Source organism: Enhydra lutris, unplaced genomic scaffold, assembly GCF_002288905.1.
Source record: "Enhydra lutris kenyoni isolate GAN:26980312 unplaced genomic scaffold, ASM228890v2 scaffoldscaffold18, whole genome shotgun sequence".
Taxonomy (NCBI): Eukaryota; Metazoa; Chordata; class Mammalia; order Carnivora; family Mustelidae; genus Enhydra; species Enhydra lutris.
In genome coordinates this window covers 24,303,859-24,318,019 of record NW_019154102.1, presented here as the reverse complement: position 1 = coordinate 24,318,019, position 14,161 = coordinate 24,303,859, and the positions used below count along the sequence as shown (strand labels likewise).

The 14,161-nt window shown below is 53.2% G+C and overlaps 3 protein-coding genes across 7 annotated transcripts; 2 read left to right on the top strand and 1 right to left on the bottom strand.

Moving 5' to 3' along the window:
• Positions 1–6: 6 nt before the first annotated feature.
• On the bottom strand, positions 7–3,480 carry LOC111148182 (HtrA serine peptidase 2). Of its 4 annotated transcripts, none has more exons than XM_022504640.1 (8): positions 2,952–3,480; positions 2,648–2,852; positions 2,364–2,558; positions 2,120–2,152; positions 1,780–1,885; positions 1,561–1,630; positions 771–866; positions 7–78 (listed from the first exon to the last, which is right to left on the bottom strand). In XM_022504640.1, the coding sequence occupies exons 1-8, from the start codon at positions 3,455–3,457 to the stop codon at positions 18–20; spliced, it is 1,272 nt and encodes a 423-aa protein (XP_022360348.1). In that variant the 5' UTR covers positions 3,458–3,480; the 3' UTR covers positions 7–17. The 4 variants fall into 4 exon arrangements, with proteins under 4 accessions (XP_022360348.1, XP_022360347.1, XP_022360349.1 ...); XM_022504639.1 differs by lacking the exon at positions 7–78 and adding an exon at positions 325–678; XM_022504641.1 differs by lacking the exons at positions 7–78; positions 771–866 and adding an exon at positions 325–678.
• A 249-nt stretch (positions 3,481–3,729) lies between these two features.
• LOC111148023 (ancient ubiquitous protein 1) lies at positions 3,730–6,803 on the top strand. 2 transcript variants are annotated; one of them, XM_022504368.1, is made up of 12 exons: positions 3,764–3,883; positions 3,964–4,101; positions 4,181–4,331; positions 4,531–4,715; positions 4,964–5,036; positions 5,132–5,205; positions 5,460–5,526; positions 5,628–5,730; positions 5,863–5,982; positions 6,098–6,213; positions 6,397–6,515; positions 6,626–6,803. In XM_022504368.1, the coding sequence occupies exons 1-12, from the start codon at positions 3,834–3,836 to the stop codon at positions 6,660–6,662; spliced, it is 1,233 nt and encodes a 410-aa protein (XP_022360076.1). In that variant the 5' UTR covers positions 3,764–3,833; the 3' UTR covers positions 6,663–6,803. The 2 variants fall into 2 exon arrangements, with proteins under 2 accessions (XP_022360075.1, XP_022360076.1); XM_022504367.1 differs by having other exon boundaries at positions 3,730–3,883; positions 3,964–4,331.
• An 854-nt stretch (positions 6,804–7,657) lies between these two features.
• On the top strand, positions 7,658–14,033 carry LOC111148022 (DEAQ-box RNA dependent ATPase 1). Its single transcript, XM_022504366.1, has 11 exons — positions 7,658–7,929; positions 8,157–8,350; positions 8,705–9,089; positions 9,405–9,638; positions 9,730–9,829; positions 9,932–10,090; positions 10,173–10,364; positions 12,357–12,476; positions 12,650–12,840; positions 13,166–13,356; positions 13,574–14,033. The coding sequence occupies exons 1-11, from the start codon at positions 7,693–7,695 to the stop codon at positions 13,728–13,730; spliced, it is 2,160 nt and encodes a 719-aa protein (XP_022360074.1). The 5' UTR covers positions 7,658–7,692; the 3' UTR covers positions 13,731–14,033.
• The last annotated feature ends 128 nt before the right edge of the window (positions 14,034–14,161 follow it).

Sequence of the window (14,161 nt, the reverse complement as noted above, 5' to 3'; positions counted from 1 at the left end):
CACTCATCCAGTGTGTGCTATGGATGTGGAACTCTCAAGCCGAGGTTATCGCCCTCCTTCCCAGGCCAGCTGCCGGATCTGTGGCCAGGCATGGGGAATTTTTGCTCCCGGGCCCAGCACCGAGCCAAGCACACAACAAAGAGCAGCACCTGATTAACTGCCCAGAACAACAGACAGGAGCAGCTGGTTTTCTTGCAAAGGGAGGTCAGAATGGTCAGCTCCAGTGTCTCCCCTCAGTTGAGGGGGAGAGGGGGATACAGCTTTACCTCTAACCTTTTTGTGGGGGAGAAGATCAGTACCCCCCCCTTATTTTTGACTATAACATAATGCTAGGTATAATTTTATTTTATATAAAAAGCATTTTTATGATTCCTCAGAGCCCAGGGATTGGTGCTGGTGGTTGGAGGGACCTGCCCCCCACTGGTTCATTTAGTCCTCTGTCCAGGTACCCTCAGAGCCTAGGCCAGGAAAGCAAGGTGGAAATCAGGAGACTCATACGCCTGCTGACCCACTCATTCTGTGACTTCGGGGGTCACATATAAGGTCAATGTTTCCGGTCCCCGCCGGATGCGCACTGCCAGCTGGGATTGGGTTCGAACAGCTTCATAAATATCTTCAGCGTTTTGTACCAGCTGCTCCCCAATGGCCAAGATCACATCACCTGGCCGTAGACCAGCCCTATGGTGAAAGATGGACAGAGAAAGAAAGGAGGGAATAGACAGCCCAGGTCAAGGGCACATGCACACCTCACCCATCCCCACCTCACTCACCGGTGTGCCGGGGAGTCCAGGATGACTTTATGGATGAGCACACCATGCTGAACATCAGGAAAGCTGGGTTCTCGGAGCTGTAGTTCAGCAAGGATGCTGAAAGGACAGACATCACTCTGTTAACCACACCAAGTCACTCTCCCCATCTTGCGTTCACCTCAAATCTTGCATCAACACACTGACAACTGCATGGACAAGGCCATGCACTAGATACTCCTGATACAAAGGCAACTGGCTCTCTGCCTTCTGGAAGTTAGGAAGTGGGACATGTATATAAAAGGTAACTAATTCCAAGTGATATATAGTATTAAATCAATAACACTAACGTCATTCTAGAATCCTAAGAGAAACTTTAAAGAGAGAGTAGAACTTAAGCTGAGCCTAGAAGAATGGTTCTGGTATTTAACTATATAAAGTAAGAATGACAGAAATAAAACCACGGGAGTAGGAAATCAGGTTGGCTGGAACAGAATATATTCATGTAAGAAGCCATATCTGGATGGTTAAATTGGAGACAAATGGAAAATGGCCACTAAACACCCCATTAATGGATTGAAGTTTTTAAATCAAAGCAGTAATAGGATGAAATCCATCTGGTAGCAGGTGTACAAAATGGACTGGAGTGAGAAAGTCAAGATCATGAGAGAGAACAGCTCTTCTGATAGCCCCAAATGTGAGGCAACTTATCTTAGATAAACATAAAATTGAGAACAAAGCTCAACAGAAGTGCCAGCTGCCCACAACTGAATACACTGGTGGTCCTACAGGTCACTACCCCTAAAGCTCATACCTGGGAGTCAGGGTCAGCATCATCACCCCAATGTAGCGGCGCTGGGACCCACTGATTCCAAACCAGGAATCTGTGATAGAGGGACAAATGAGCCTCACCCAGCTAACTCCTTCCTTCCCCCACCCTTTCCTCCCAGTAGACCACCCCCCAAGCAAAGCCCAGTGGATGCCCCTCCCACTACTTAAAGGAATTCCCACCCCCATCCCAAGACAGGCTCACTCTTCTTTTCCCCACGATGCAGAAATTCCCGAAGGCGGTCAGAAGGGATGGCAAAGGAGATTCCAGCCGTGACCTTCATGGTATTCACTCCGATCACCTCCCCATCCTGCAGGGATACAGCCCACTATTCCCTAGCCCAGACACCTATTAGGAGATGGGGATACCTGAACAAGAGTAGCAGGGAGTATTGGGGAGCTGGGGAGACCTGACTGGATTTGGGGAGATAGCCAACAGGAAACTTCTCAGAAACTTAACCAAACATCACTGAATTAGGGGAAGCACACCCCTTCTCACACTGACCTGGGGCAGGGATTCTTGGAAAGAAGGGTGTCCCACTCACCAGGTTAACCAGAGGACCTCCAGAGTTTCCAAACTGCAGGACAAGGAGAAAATATGGAAGAAATCCAGGGACTCTATGCTTGGGGGCATGACCAGGATGTAGGCACTTTCTCCAAATTCTCTCCTTTCCCAGCCCAACCTCTGTATATAGGCTCATGCACCATCTATCACAGTTGGTGCCTGCACCCCACAGCCTCACCCCCAGCCCCCAACCTAGTTTTCATTTTTCTTATGTCAGAACGCACATCAATAGCTGCATCAGTCTGGATGTATTCCACATTGGTTTGGGGGAGGCCCAGGTCTCTGGCTGGACGCTGAGCAGAGCTGACAATGCCAGAAGTGATCGTGTTCTGCAGTGCAAAGGGACTTCCCATGGCAACAACAAATTCCCCTTGCCGGACATCGGCTGAGCGTCCCAGGGGTAGTGTGGGGAGAGGCTCCTGAGGGAGAATGGATATAACAGACCCGTCACACGGAGATGTGAGCAAATTCACAGCTTCAATCAGCCCCAGCCCGCCCAGAGCCCCACCTTCGTCTGAATCCTCAGCGTGGCAATGTCTGCCACAGGATCCACAGCTGTGACCATGGCCTCATACGTGTCGCCGCTAAGCAGCCTCACACGGACCCGGCGCCGATCAGCCACCACATGAGCGTTGGTTACGATGAGCCCGTCGGCAGCCACCACGAATCCTGAGCCATTTGAGATAGGGACTTCGCGGCCCGAGAAAGGGTGCCTGGGATGGGGGAAAGCAAGGATGTAAGAAGGCTCAGACCCCTGCTCGCCCGCCCTCTAGCCCGCGGCTTGGGTGCCTTCCGCTCTTCCCCACCGTTACCGGCCTAAGATCTCGATATAAACCACGGCAGGTGCTGTCTTCTCCACCACGTCTGCGATGAAGTTGTACTGGCTCCGGGGAGAGGTGGGCGGCGGGCCAAGGACCGAGGCGAGGACCGCTGGGGGACCCCGACCCCCGCCCCATAATAACAACAGCACTGCCCCCCCAGCGCCCAGCGCCACCGCCAGCCATACGCGCGAACGGGTTCCAGGGGTCCCTGAGACCTCCCGGGTCCTGGGATCTGGGGTCCCTGCAGTCAGCCGTGCTCGGGAATCCGAAGCCCCCGACGTCAGACATGTCCGTGGTTCAGGGACCCCCACAGACAACCGGGCCCGAAGACTGGGGGTCCCATAAGTCACTCGGGCCCGAGAGTCAGGAGTTCCTGACGTCAGCAAGGCCCGGAGGTCAGGGGTCAACAGGGGTCCCTTCCCCCAGCGAACCCCCCCCAAAGCCCGCCATCCCCGGAGGCTCCAGCCTGCACCCCGCCCCGCCCTCAGTGCAGCCATCAGCTCCGCCTCGGCTGCCTTCTCGCCCGCCCTACACAGAGGCGGTGCCCTGAACGCGAGCAGGCGGACAGAGGGACGCGGGGCACGCCGGTACCTGAAGTCCTCCAGAAGTGCACGCCGGGACCCAGGATTCCAGGAGGCCGACTCCGCCCCCGCCGCGCGAATGCCGGGAATTGTGGTCCCCGCGGGACACGAGTTATGAGGTGGCCCAAGGGCCCGCGAGGCATGCCGGGACCGCTAACCCTTCCGGGGCGCCTCAAGACTTCGGGTGCCGGCACCCTGGGCGGATGCCCGAAGACTCCGCCTTCCCAGGAGCCCCTGCGGCGGGGCGCGAAGATGGCGGCGGCGGCGGCCAGACGGTCCTAAAGCAGCAGCTATGGATCCTTCCCCCGCGCTGGGGCCGGAGCGGCTCTTTGATTCGCACCGGTAAGAGCCCTGGCGGAAAGAGGCCGGCTCCCAAGTCCACTCGGCCTTCGGCGCCCGATCACCCCGCCTTTCGCCCCCAGGCTCCCGGGTGACGGCTTCCTGCTCCTCGCGCTGCTGCTCTACGCTCCAGTCGGGTTCTGCCTTCTCGTCCTGCGCCTCTTTCTTGGGATCCACGTCTTCCTGGTCAGCTGCGCTCTGCCAGACAGTGTCCTTCGCAGGTAAGGACCCCGGGATTTCGGGAGGGTCTGGGCTGGGCCCGGCCCGAGGCCGTCAAGTCACCACTGCCTGCTTCCCCAGGTTCGTGGTGCGGACCATGTGTGCGGTGCTGGGGCTCGTGGCCCGGCAGGAGGACTCCGGACTCCGGGATCACCGCGTCAGGGTCCTCATTTCCAACCACGTGACGCCTTTCGACCATAACATAGTCAACTTGCTCACCAGCTGTAGCACCGTGAGTGGGGGGCGAAGCCGAGAGCTCCACGGGGCGGTTCCCTGGGACCCAGCCCGAGGCTCCCCTTTGCCCGCCCGCGTTTCCCTTGGGGACCACGAAATACTGAGCCTGACCCCTAATTCCACTTCTCTACTCCCACATGTCAGTTTTTCTCACTTCCCAATGTTCTTTTCTTGCCTTCTCTCTTTTCGATTCCCAGCCTCTACTCAATAGTCCCCCAAGTTTTGTGTGCTGGTCTCGAGGCTTCATGGAGATGGATGGGCGGGGGGAGTTGGTGGAGTCACTCAAGAGATTCTGTGCTTCCACGAGGCTTCCCCCCACCCCTCTGCTGCTATTCCCTGAGGAAGAGGCCACCAATGGCCGGGAGGGGCTCCTGCGCTTCAGGTGGGTGAGCACAGGTATTGGTCTCCAGCTGGGTAGGTGGTGAAGCTTGGGGGCCCTTGAGTTTTCACAATTTTCAGCCCTACCTCTTCCCTCTTAGTTTATTTCTTTTGTGTTCGCTTTTAGTTCTTTTCCTCTTGTACCTCTTTATTCCTCATTTATCTACTCGTACAGTTTGACGGTTTTCTGTTCTGAGTCAGGTGCTGACCAGCTGGCTAGAATCCCATCCTATTCTCTCTTCCATCTTCCAGTTCCTGGCCATTTTCTATTCAGGATGTGGTACAACCTCTTACCCTGCGAGTCCAGAGACCCCTAGTCTCTGTGGTGAGTGTGTGTTGGACAGGAAATCTCTGGGGCTTGGAGGGTAAGTTTCCCACTCCTGGCCCAGGCTTAGACTGCACTTCATGCCCTCCCTTCAGACGGTGTCCGATGCCTCCTGGGTCTCAGAACTGCTGTGGTCACTTTTCGTTCCTTTCACGGTGTATCAAGTAAGGTATTAACTGTCTTCACTTTTTGGTGGCTGGGAGAAGCTCACCTCAAGGTCAGGGAGGTTGTCTCTTCCCTGTCCATTTGCAGATCTTAGTTTCAAGGTTCTATCACAGAAGCAATACAAAGTGTGTATTGTTTTCCCACCCTGATTACAACTGTTACATGAGAAGAAGTATCAAAGTGGGGAGAGGGTGACAGCCTCTACCCCAGGCATACACAACATGGTCCTGGAATTTTTTTTTTTTTTTTTTTTTGCAGGTGGCTCCGTCCTGTTCATCGCCAGCTGGGGGAGGGGAATGAGGAGTTTGCCCTCCGTGTACAACAGGTGGTAGGGTACACAGGCAGGGTGGAGGTGGGGTTTTTCTTTAAGAGTAGGGAGAGGAAGTCTTGAAACCTTGACAATTCCAACCTTCCAATTCTCCCTAGCTGGTGGCCAAAGAATTGGGCCAGACAGGGACACGACTCACTCCAGCAGACAAAGCAGAGCACATGAAACGACAAAGACACCCCAGATTGCGCCCTCAGTCAGGTGTGTAGTCTCTATACACAAAGTTGTTTGGGTTTTCTCAGCCTGTTGTGATTCCCTTCCTATTCCTGTGCTAGTCAGTCTCACCTTCCTCCCAGTTCTCCACTCACCATGTTTCGGATTTCTTTTTTGCAGCCCAGTCTTCTTTCCCTCCCTCCCCTGGCCCTTCTCCTGATGTGCAGCTGGCAACTCTGGCTCAGAGAGTCAAGGAGGTTTTACCCCATGTGCCACTGGGCGTCATCCAGAGAGACCTGGGTATGGGAAAGGGTAGCCTCACACAGGAGACAGACGCAGAGAGGAAAAGTGGGTGGTGAGGGGAAAAGGTGAGCAGGAAAACAGACTCCCTTCTTCTCTCTTCCCTTCCCCCCAGCCAGAACTGGCTGTGTAGACTTGACCATCACTAATCTGCTTGAGGGAGCTGTGGCGTTCATGCCTGAAGATATCACTGAAGGGACCCAGTCCCTTCCCACAGCCTCCACCCCCAAGGTGAGACCCAGGAAATGGTAGGGTCCAGGACTAGGGCTGGGATGGGCAGTCTACATACTCCCTATCCTTGATGTCTCTTTTGATCCTGAGACCCTAGCACAGTGCCTTTCTTGCAAAGTAGGCGTTCGATGCGTGTTTAATGATGATGACTTCGCAAGCCCTTTGACATTGTGATCACCTCAGTTCCCCAGCTCTGGCCCGGTGACCCCTCAGCCCACAGCCCTCACATTTGCCAAGTCCTCCTGGGCCCGGCAGGAGAGCCTACAGGAGCGCAAGCAGGCACTCTATGAATATGCGAGAAGGTGAGGGGCTTAAGAGGACAGTGGGTAGGAAGGGGCAGGCTGGAGAAGAGAGCTAATCATAGGGCTAATGTGGCAAAGCCCACACAATGTCTTCTTCCTATGTCTCGCAGGAGATTCACAGAGAGACAGGCCCAGGAGGCTGACTGAGCACAGGATGGCACCCAGAGCCGCAGGACGGAGACTGGGGGCAGCCCTCACCCAACTTAAAACTGGCTGGAAGGGTGGGTGGTAAAAAGGGAGGGATGGGGCTCCCCGCAAAATCATATTAAATTCAGGGTTTTCACTCAAGTCTCTGTTGCCTCTCTGGGGCTCAAAAGCCCACTGAGCAGGTTCCTTTTACCCTGGTTGTGGGGGAATAGCAGTGAGAGCCCCTTTGTGGGTTTGTGAGAAGTGGTTGAAATCATCCCTTCGTGTCAAGAAATGAGTGATACTGTGGAAGTGTAACTGAACTGAAGACCAGTAGCAGCTGGACCCTAGCTTGGGTGTTCAGCCCAGTTTTGTGAAGACACAGCTGCAAAACTACAAGTCCCAAGATGCCTTTCACAAACAAACACAGTGTACACTATAGCACACACATGCTGGGTGTGGGATCTGGAACCTGTTTTCCATAGGCTTCTGACAGATTAAATAAGGTGGAGCAAATGGCCACACCCCAAAACCAGGCTTAAGGATTCCTATTTAAGCCAAGCCCCAGGGTGGAGCCGGAATTGACCCTTGTACTTCACTCGGTCTGGGTTGGTGGTGAGTGGCTGGGTGGGTCTGGACCTGGCTGCCGTTGTGACACGTCTCAGAGCTGCAAGCAGGTTTGAATCCAGGATCCTTGTGGCCCTGCTCCCCGGTTCCTACCCTCTCCCTTCTATTCTTTATCTCTTTAGGCTTTTCCCCTCAGGACCTCCCGCAGGTTACCATAATTCCTGCTGCCCTGGAGGCCCCCTGTGTTAGTCACAGGATTTTTACTACCTGACTAACAGGTTAATAGTCCACTTCTGATCGTCCCTCACTTTCAGATTCAAGTCACTGTTTCCTGGCAGGCAAGAAATGCTGGGAAGGATGGACCCCAGCGCATTACCGCCTGAGGGTACAGGTTAGGGATCAAGGGTGGGAAATTGGTGTCAGTCATCTAATACAAGGCCTTAATCACTGCCCTGCCTTCTGTAGGTACTACCAGTCAGCTACCATGGCCTCTCAGCGTCTTGGGCTGGCAGAAGAGACTGGCCCAAACCCCGGGGAGTATGAATTGGCTGTGAACCCCTTTGATGGGCTCCCATTCTCTTCCCGCTACTACGAGCTGCTTGAGCAGCGCCGAGCCTTACCCATCTGGGCTTCTCGCTTTACCTTCTTGGAGCAGTTGGAGAGTAGCCCCGGTGGAGTGGTGCTGGTGTCTGGAGAGCCTGGCTCTGGCAAGAGTACCCAGGTGGGGGGAGATTCTGGGAGTAGACAAAGGGAGGGACTAGAGAACTGGTCCTTCCCCTAGCAAGGTGGGGATTGGGCTGCTTGGGGTTCCAGGGGAGTGGTCAAAGCCCAGGGGGCTGTTGAAGGACCGGGGGACTCCCCAAATGAAAATGGCCACAGGTCCCCCTGTACTTCTGACTGAAGTCCAGCATCTCGCTGACTGCTTGTCCTTTCCTGTTCCTACCCCAGATCCCTCAGTGGTGTGCAGAGTTTGCACTGGCCAGGGGGTTCCAGGAAGGCCGAGTGACTGTCACTCAGCCCCACCCTCTGGCAGCCCTGAGCCTGGCCATGCGGGTTGCCGATGAGATGGACCTAACCCTGGGTCATGAGGTTGGATACAGCATTCCCCAAGAGGACTGCACAGGGCCAGACACCCTACTCAGGTGAGGCCTCTTGGCAGGCCTGACCCAAATCTGATTTTCCTCACCCAGTAGAAACAAGCCCAGACCTCTGACACCTCACTCAATGCTCCCTCAGCCCATGTTACCCTTTAGATCATGCACAACACAATGCTGAATTAAGCCCTTAACCCCAGTCAGGGGCCTCACCTGCCCAACTGGAGTACAGCTTTCGAAAAAAGCATCATCAGTGAGGTTGTGGGTCTCAATACAGGTTCACAAGGTCTTTTTTTCTGACCTTGCTATCAAAATCTAGGCCCCCCAGGCAGATGTTCCCCTGGGTTTCTGGAGCTGTTCAGTGTCCACCCTGACTCCTCTGCCTACTGCCAATGTCAACAGGTTCTGCTGGGACGGGCTGCTTCTGCAGGAGGTAGCCTCAACCCGGGGCACAGGAGCCTGGGGTGTGCTGGTGCTGGATGAGGCCCAGGAGCGGTCAGTGGCCTCGGACTTGCTCCAGGGGCTCCTGCGAAATGCCGGGCTGGGAAACCTTCCAGGGGACTCGAGAGTGGTTGTGGTTACTGACCCTGCCCTTGAACCCAAGCTCCAAGCCTTCTGGGGCAACCCTCCTACTGTGCATGTACCCAGACGGTCTGGCATGTGTCCCACACCTGTGTACAGGGACACTGTCCCTACCGATCGAGTGGAAACTGCCTGCCAAGCTGTGATTGAATTGTGTATGAAGGAGGCTCCAGGAGATGTGCTGGTGTACCTGCCCAGTGAGGAGGTAAAAGTGGGCTGCAGAAGGAGGTCCTCACGTATGCCGCCTTCCTTTCCTGGGGGAGTTGGAGCAATGCTTATTAGGAACACTGAAGTTGTAGTATTTACTATGTTGGAGTCCTCAGGAAAAACTGAAGGATTTGGGGATAAAGAGGTCTACCACCCATCTAACACAGAGACTATGGCTCAGTGAATTCCTAAAATTTTGACAACTTTATGTGCATTTTTCCAGAATGAAAAGCCATAGCTTTCATCAGTTTTTTCAAAGGGGTTTGTCACTAAAAAGGTGAGAACTGCCTTAATGCCCCACCCCTCCCTTCAGGAAATTTTGCTGTGCTGTGAATCCTTGTCCAGGGAGGTGGGGCCCTTGGCTCTCAGGGGGCCTCCACCACGGGTGCTGCCCCTTCACCCCGGATGTGGCCCAGCCGTTCAGGCTGCATACGAGGACACAGACTTGGGTGCCCGAAAGGTCGTGGTCACTCACTGGCTGGCTGACTTCTCCTTCTCCCTCCCTTCCATCCGACATGTCATTGACTCAGGACTGGAGCTTCGAAGTGTGAGTGAGAGAGATGAGGGGATGTGGGGGCTAAGGATAGAAGTGGCCCACTCTGATCTGTCTTGGCCTTGGTTGTGGGGGGCGGTGACAGGTGTACAGTCCTCAGATTCGAGCAGAATCCCAAGTGTTGAGACCAATCAGCAAGTGTCAGGCAGAGGCAAGAAGACTGCGGGCAAGAGGGCTCCCACCAGGTAAGAGCCTTTGCGCTACTGAGATCAAACATGAAAAGAATCCCCATACACAAACCCAAGAAATCTGCAGTGGCCTTCTTTCCCAGGTCTTTCTCCTCTCAGGGTCCTGCCTCTGCCTGTACCCTAAGTCCTTCCTAGAACTAGAGGCGCCCCTGCTGCCCACAGCCAGGATATGTGAGGAGAATCTGAGCCCTGTGGTATTACTTCTAAAGAGAAGACAGATTGCAGAGCCTGGGGAGTGTCACTTCCTGGACCGGCCTGGTGAGCACCCACCCCCCAGGTCCTGCTGTCTGACCTCCAGGCTCCGATACTCCCTGCCCGCTCAGCCCTCTTTCCTCACCAGCTCCAGAAGCCCTGATGCAGGCCCTGGAAGACCTGGACTACCTGGCAGCCCTGGATGATGATGGGAACCTCTCAGACCTGGGGGTCATCCTGTCAGAGTTCCCGCTGCCCCCCGAGCTGGCCAAAGCCCTGCTGGCCTCCTGCGAGTTTGACTGTGTAGACGAGATGCTCACCCTCGCTGCCATGCTCACTGGTATGAATCACTTCTCTCTCTAACTCCTGCCGCCACTTCAGCCCTTCTCAGCCCTTTCTGTTGCTCCAAATGGCAGCTCTTGCCCCTCGGCTTCCCTCGCAGTGCCCACAAAACCAGCCCTAACCACTCAGCCCTCTCCTGTCTCCTTAGCCTCCTCCCAACTCTCGTTCTTGCCCCCAAGGTGCATAAATCTCTCCTGTTATTACTAGACCTGCACACTGCTCTCCCTCCACCCTCTACTGCCCTGCAACTATACAGAATCATCTCTACCCCAGGCCCCGGTGTGTCCCTGCCCACTGCATCACAGCCATCGGCACACAGCACTGACAAATCCCACAGCTCAGCCGGGACGTCCCCCACCCCACGGAGGCTGAACCCCCTGAATACTTCTGCATCCTTATTCTTTATGACCTTCTAACACTTGAAAATGCCGACCACTCCTGCCTTGGAACTGTCCCCTCAGCACCTGGGTGGCTGGGTGCTAAGCATCTGCCTTTGGCTCAGGTCATGAGCTTGGGGTCCTGGGATCGAGCCCCCGCATCAGACTCTCTGCTCAGCGGGAAGCCTGCTTCTCCCTCTCCCACTCCCCCAGCTTGTGTTCCCTCTCTGGCTGTCTCTGTCAAATAAATAAATAAAATCTTAAAAAGAAAGAAGGGAGGGAGGGAGGGAGGGAGGAAGGAACAAACGAACAAAGGAACTGCTGCCTCCCTAAAACTCTGTGACTCCCTCTGCCAGGTTTTAATCCTGCTTCTCTGGCTGTCCAGCAGTTCCCTTCCTCTCTTCCCTGGCTCTTTGTCCTCTGTTCCTCTGCTGTAAATCGGGCCTCAGAGTTCCATCCTTGCACCTTTTGCCTTCTCATTCCTTGAGCTCTCTGAGCAAGTTCATGCACAGCCATCTTTACACTTAAAATGTCCAATCCTTCTACCTCCCTGCCAGTGCCATTTTTCTGAATCTTAGGTGTATATATCCGATGCCTAATGGACATTTCTGTCAGAATTGGCCACAGTGCGCCAGCCAGGAACTGAAGTCAAGCACTTGCTTAAATTGTTCGCTCTCCACCACCACCGAATCATGCCATCCTCTCTGCAGCTCCGCTACCATTATCCTAGACTAATCTTTCCCCAGGTTCTTTCATTTTTATCTCCAAAATGTTTTTTTAAAATTCATCTATTTGTCTCAACACTAGCAATGCCAATGTTAGATCCTCACCACCACTCAGCAAGGATCCCTCAGGATGCCTCCTATGTTTTCAAGTAAACTTTAAACACTTAGACTCTCTTCCCTCAAAACTCTTTCAACTGCTATTCTCTATCTTCTGGACAGAATGCATCATTGGCACAGCACATCCAGCCTCTTGTGACCTGGCCCACACCTGCCTCTCCAGCTTTCTCTCCTGCCAGTCTGCCTCACATGCCATTCCCCCTAGCCGTACTAGGTGCATGCAGGTCTCCAACAGGCCATACTACTAATTTCTGTGCCTTGCCATGTGCACAGTTCAGATTCTCTCTGCCCCTTCTCTATTGAGCTAATTCCTAACAAAACTTCAAATATTGGGATGCCTGGGTGGATCAGTTGGCTAAGCATCTGCCTTCCGCTCAAGTCATGATCTTAGGGTCCTGGTTTCAAGTCCCACACCAGGCTCCTTGCTCAGCAGGGAGCCTGCTTCTTCCTCTGCTGGCTACTCCCCCTGCTTGTGCTCTCTCTCTGACAAATAAATAAACAAAATCTTAAAAAAAAAAAAGAACTTCAAATATTGGCCCACACACCTGTTGTGCTGATCAGGTTTGCTTATCTCTCTCACCAGACCCTAAGCTATTTGGGTAGAGATTGTCTTTCATTTATTTATCCTCAATGTCTAATAAAGTACAGAGCACCTAGAAAGTTATCAATATCTTGAATAAATTTCCCAAAGTGACACTTGCTACCTTTTCACCCTTCTGTACTGCTGTCCTTTCTCATTCCCCAAAACGACCTTCCTCTCTTCTTCTTCAGCTGCTCCTGGGTTCACCCATCCTCCACTCTCTGCAGAAGAAGCTGCCTTGCGTCGGGCCCTGGAACATACAGATGGTGATCACAGTTCTCTGATCCAGGTGTATGAAGCCTTTATACAGAGTGAGTAGCCCACTCTGCATCTTCTTAAAAAATGCCAGATTTTTCCAAAGAGGGGAAATGGTGTGCAACCAGCTGGCAAATCTCTATGCCCAGGAGGAGGAGGCCCTTCGGCCAAGGGCTGGGTTCTCTTGGGGGACTCTTTGCAGCTGTAGCTGTTCCCTTTCCTTTTGTAGGTGGAGCAGACAAGGCTTGGTGCCAGGCTCGGGGACTAAACTGGGCAGCATTGTGCCAAGCCCAGAAACTTCGAGGTGACCTCCTAGAACTCATGCAACAAATTGAACTTCCACTGTCCCAGCCAGCCTTTGGCTCTGAGCAGAATCGCAGAGACCTTCAGAAAGCACTGCTGTCGGGATACTTCCTTAAGGTTAGGGGAAAGAGTTGGGGCGAAGGTCATAAAAGTAGGAGAAAGCAGGGGGACCAAAAATTGATATGCCACCTCTGAAACTGGGGTCTGGGTGACCATTCAAAGGATTTTTTAGAACCAGGAGAAACTTTTCCTTTGAGGTGTTGGGGTATAGGGGCCTATGGGAAATGCCCTATGTCAGGGACTTTAACACCTAGAGATGGTGCTTTACTTTTAATACTCTCACTGCCCTTCCTAATTCTTTCTCAGCACCCCCCTTTTCTTTTTTCTACTGCCTTCCTCTTCTACCTCACTTACTCCTCCACTGTCTTTGCTTTTCAATGAGGTGGCTCGAGACACAGACGGGACTGGAAATTATCTGCTCCTGACCCATAAGCACGTGGCCCAGCTCTCCCCGTACTGCTGCTACCGAAGCCGCAGGTCTCCAACCAGACCCCCACCATGGGTTCTTTACCACACTTTCTCCATTTCCAAAGACAACTGCCTTTCCATTGTTTCTGAGATTCAACCACAAATGTGAGTTCCCTGATGCCCCTCTTACATTGCCTATTCCTCTTCTTGGGGCCAAAATTATGGCTGGGGAGTTAGCCTTAAGGAGAAGAGGATATCTTAGCAGTCTGTAGTGACATATGATTCAAGGGCACAGGGTTTGTGGAAGGAATGGGAAGAAGTTTAAGAATCTCCATTATAAGAGAGGGTACAGAAATCATCTAATTGTGACTCTCTCTGTCAGGCTGGTAGAGTTGGCCCCTCCATACTTCCTGAGTAACTTGCCTCCCAGCGAGAGCAGAGACCTCCTGAATCAGCTGAGAGAAGAAATGGCAGATTCTTCAGTAGAGAGTGAATCCTCCTCCACCCAAGAGTTTGGAGATGCCTGTGTCCTGCAGTGACCTGCCTAAGGAGTGGAACTGAGCTCATGTGAAGGCATTAGATCCTCTCTCAGGCTAGCACTGAGGTAGCCAACCAAAGGTTAGGGTCAAATGTAAATCCTAGAACCCGAGTCTCAAGAAATGGTGGACTGAGAATAGAGGAGACTGGGTAAGCCACAGTATACATAAGGTTGGACCCTTTCCTTAGCCTTCTTCTATTTATTGGAGAATGACTGATGTACCCCCCAAACCCCTAACTTATGCCAAACCCACCTTTGTGTACTTCATTTTGATCTATAAAAGTTCTTTCTCTGTGGTGCCAAATTTTAGTTTGATTCTGCAGCAGCACATACAGGATCCATGAGTTAGAGATGACACGACACGGTATCATCCAACTCCTCCAGCAACATCTTCTTGCCTGGCCCCACCTGTGGGCAACCTTTTGCGGTATA

Excerpts from the sequence above, each read along its gene's own strand:
- LOC111148023 (XM_022504367.1), top strand. The coding sequence starts at position 3,745 with ATGCCCGAAGACTCCGCCTTCCCAGGAGCCCCTGCGGCGGGGCGCGAA. Across the intron at positions 5,527-5,627 it reads TTGCCCTCCGTGTACAACAG|CTGGTGGCCAAAGAATTGGG; the intron begins GTGGTAGGGTAC and ends AATTCTCCCTAG. Across the intron at positions 6,214-6,396 it reads CCACAGCCTCCACCCCCAAG|TTCCCCAGCTCTGGCCCGGT; the intron begins GTGAGACCCAGG and ends TGATCACCTCAG.
- LOC111148182 (XM_022504639.1), bottom strand. The coding sequence starts at position 3,457 with ATGGCTGCACTGAGGGCGGGGCGGGGTGCAGGCTGGAGCCTCCGGGGA. Across the intron at positions 1,886-2,119 it reads GAGGTCCTCTGGTTAACCTG|GATGGGGAGGTGATCGGAGT; the intron begins GTGAGTGGGACA and ends GTATCCCTGCAG. Across the intron at positions 679-770 it reads CTGGACTCCCCGGCACACCG|GGCTGGTCTACGGCCAGGTG; the intron begins GTGAGTGAGGTG and ends CTTTCACCATAG.
- LOC111148022 (XM_022504366.1), top strand. The coding sequence starts at position 7,693 with ATGGCCTCTCAGCGTCTTGGGCTGGCAGAAGAGACTGGCCCAAACCCC. Across the intron at positions 9,830-9,931 it reads GGCAAGAGGGCTCCCACCAG|GGTCCTGCCTCTGCCTGTAC; the intron begins GTAAGAGCCTTT and ends TTCTCCTCTCAG. Across the intron at positions 10,365-12,356 it reads CCTCGCTGCCATGCTCACTG|CTGCTCCTGGGTTCACCCAT; the intron begins GTATGAATCACT and ends CTTCTTCTTCAG.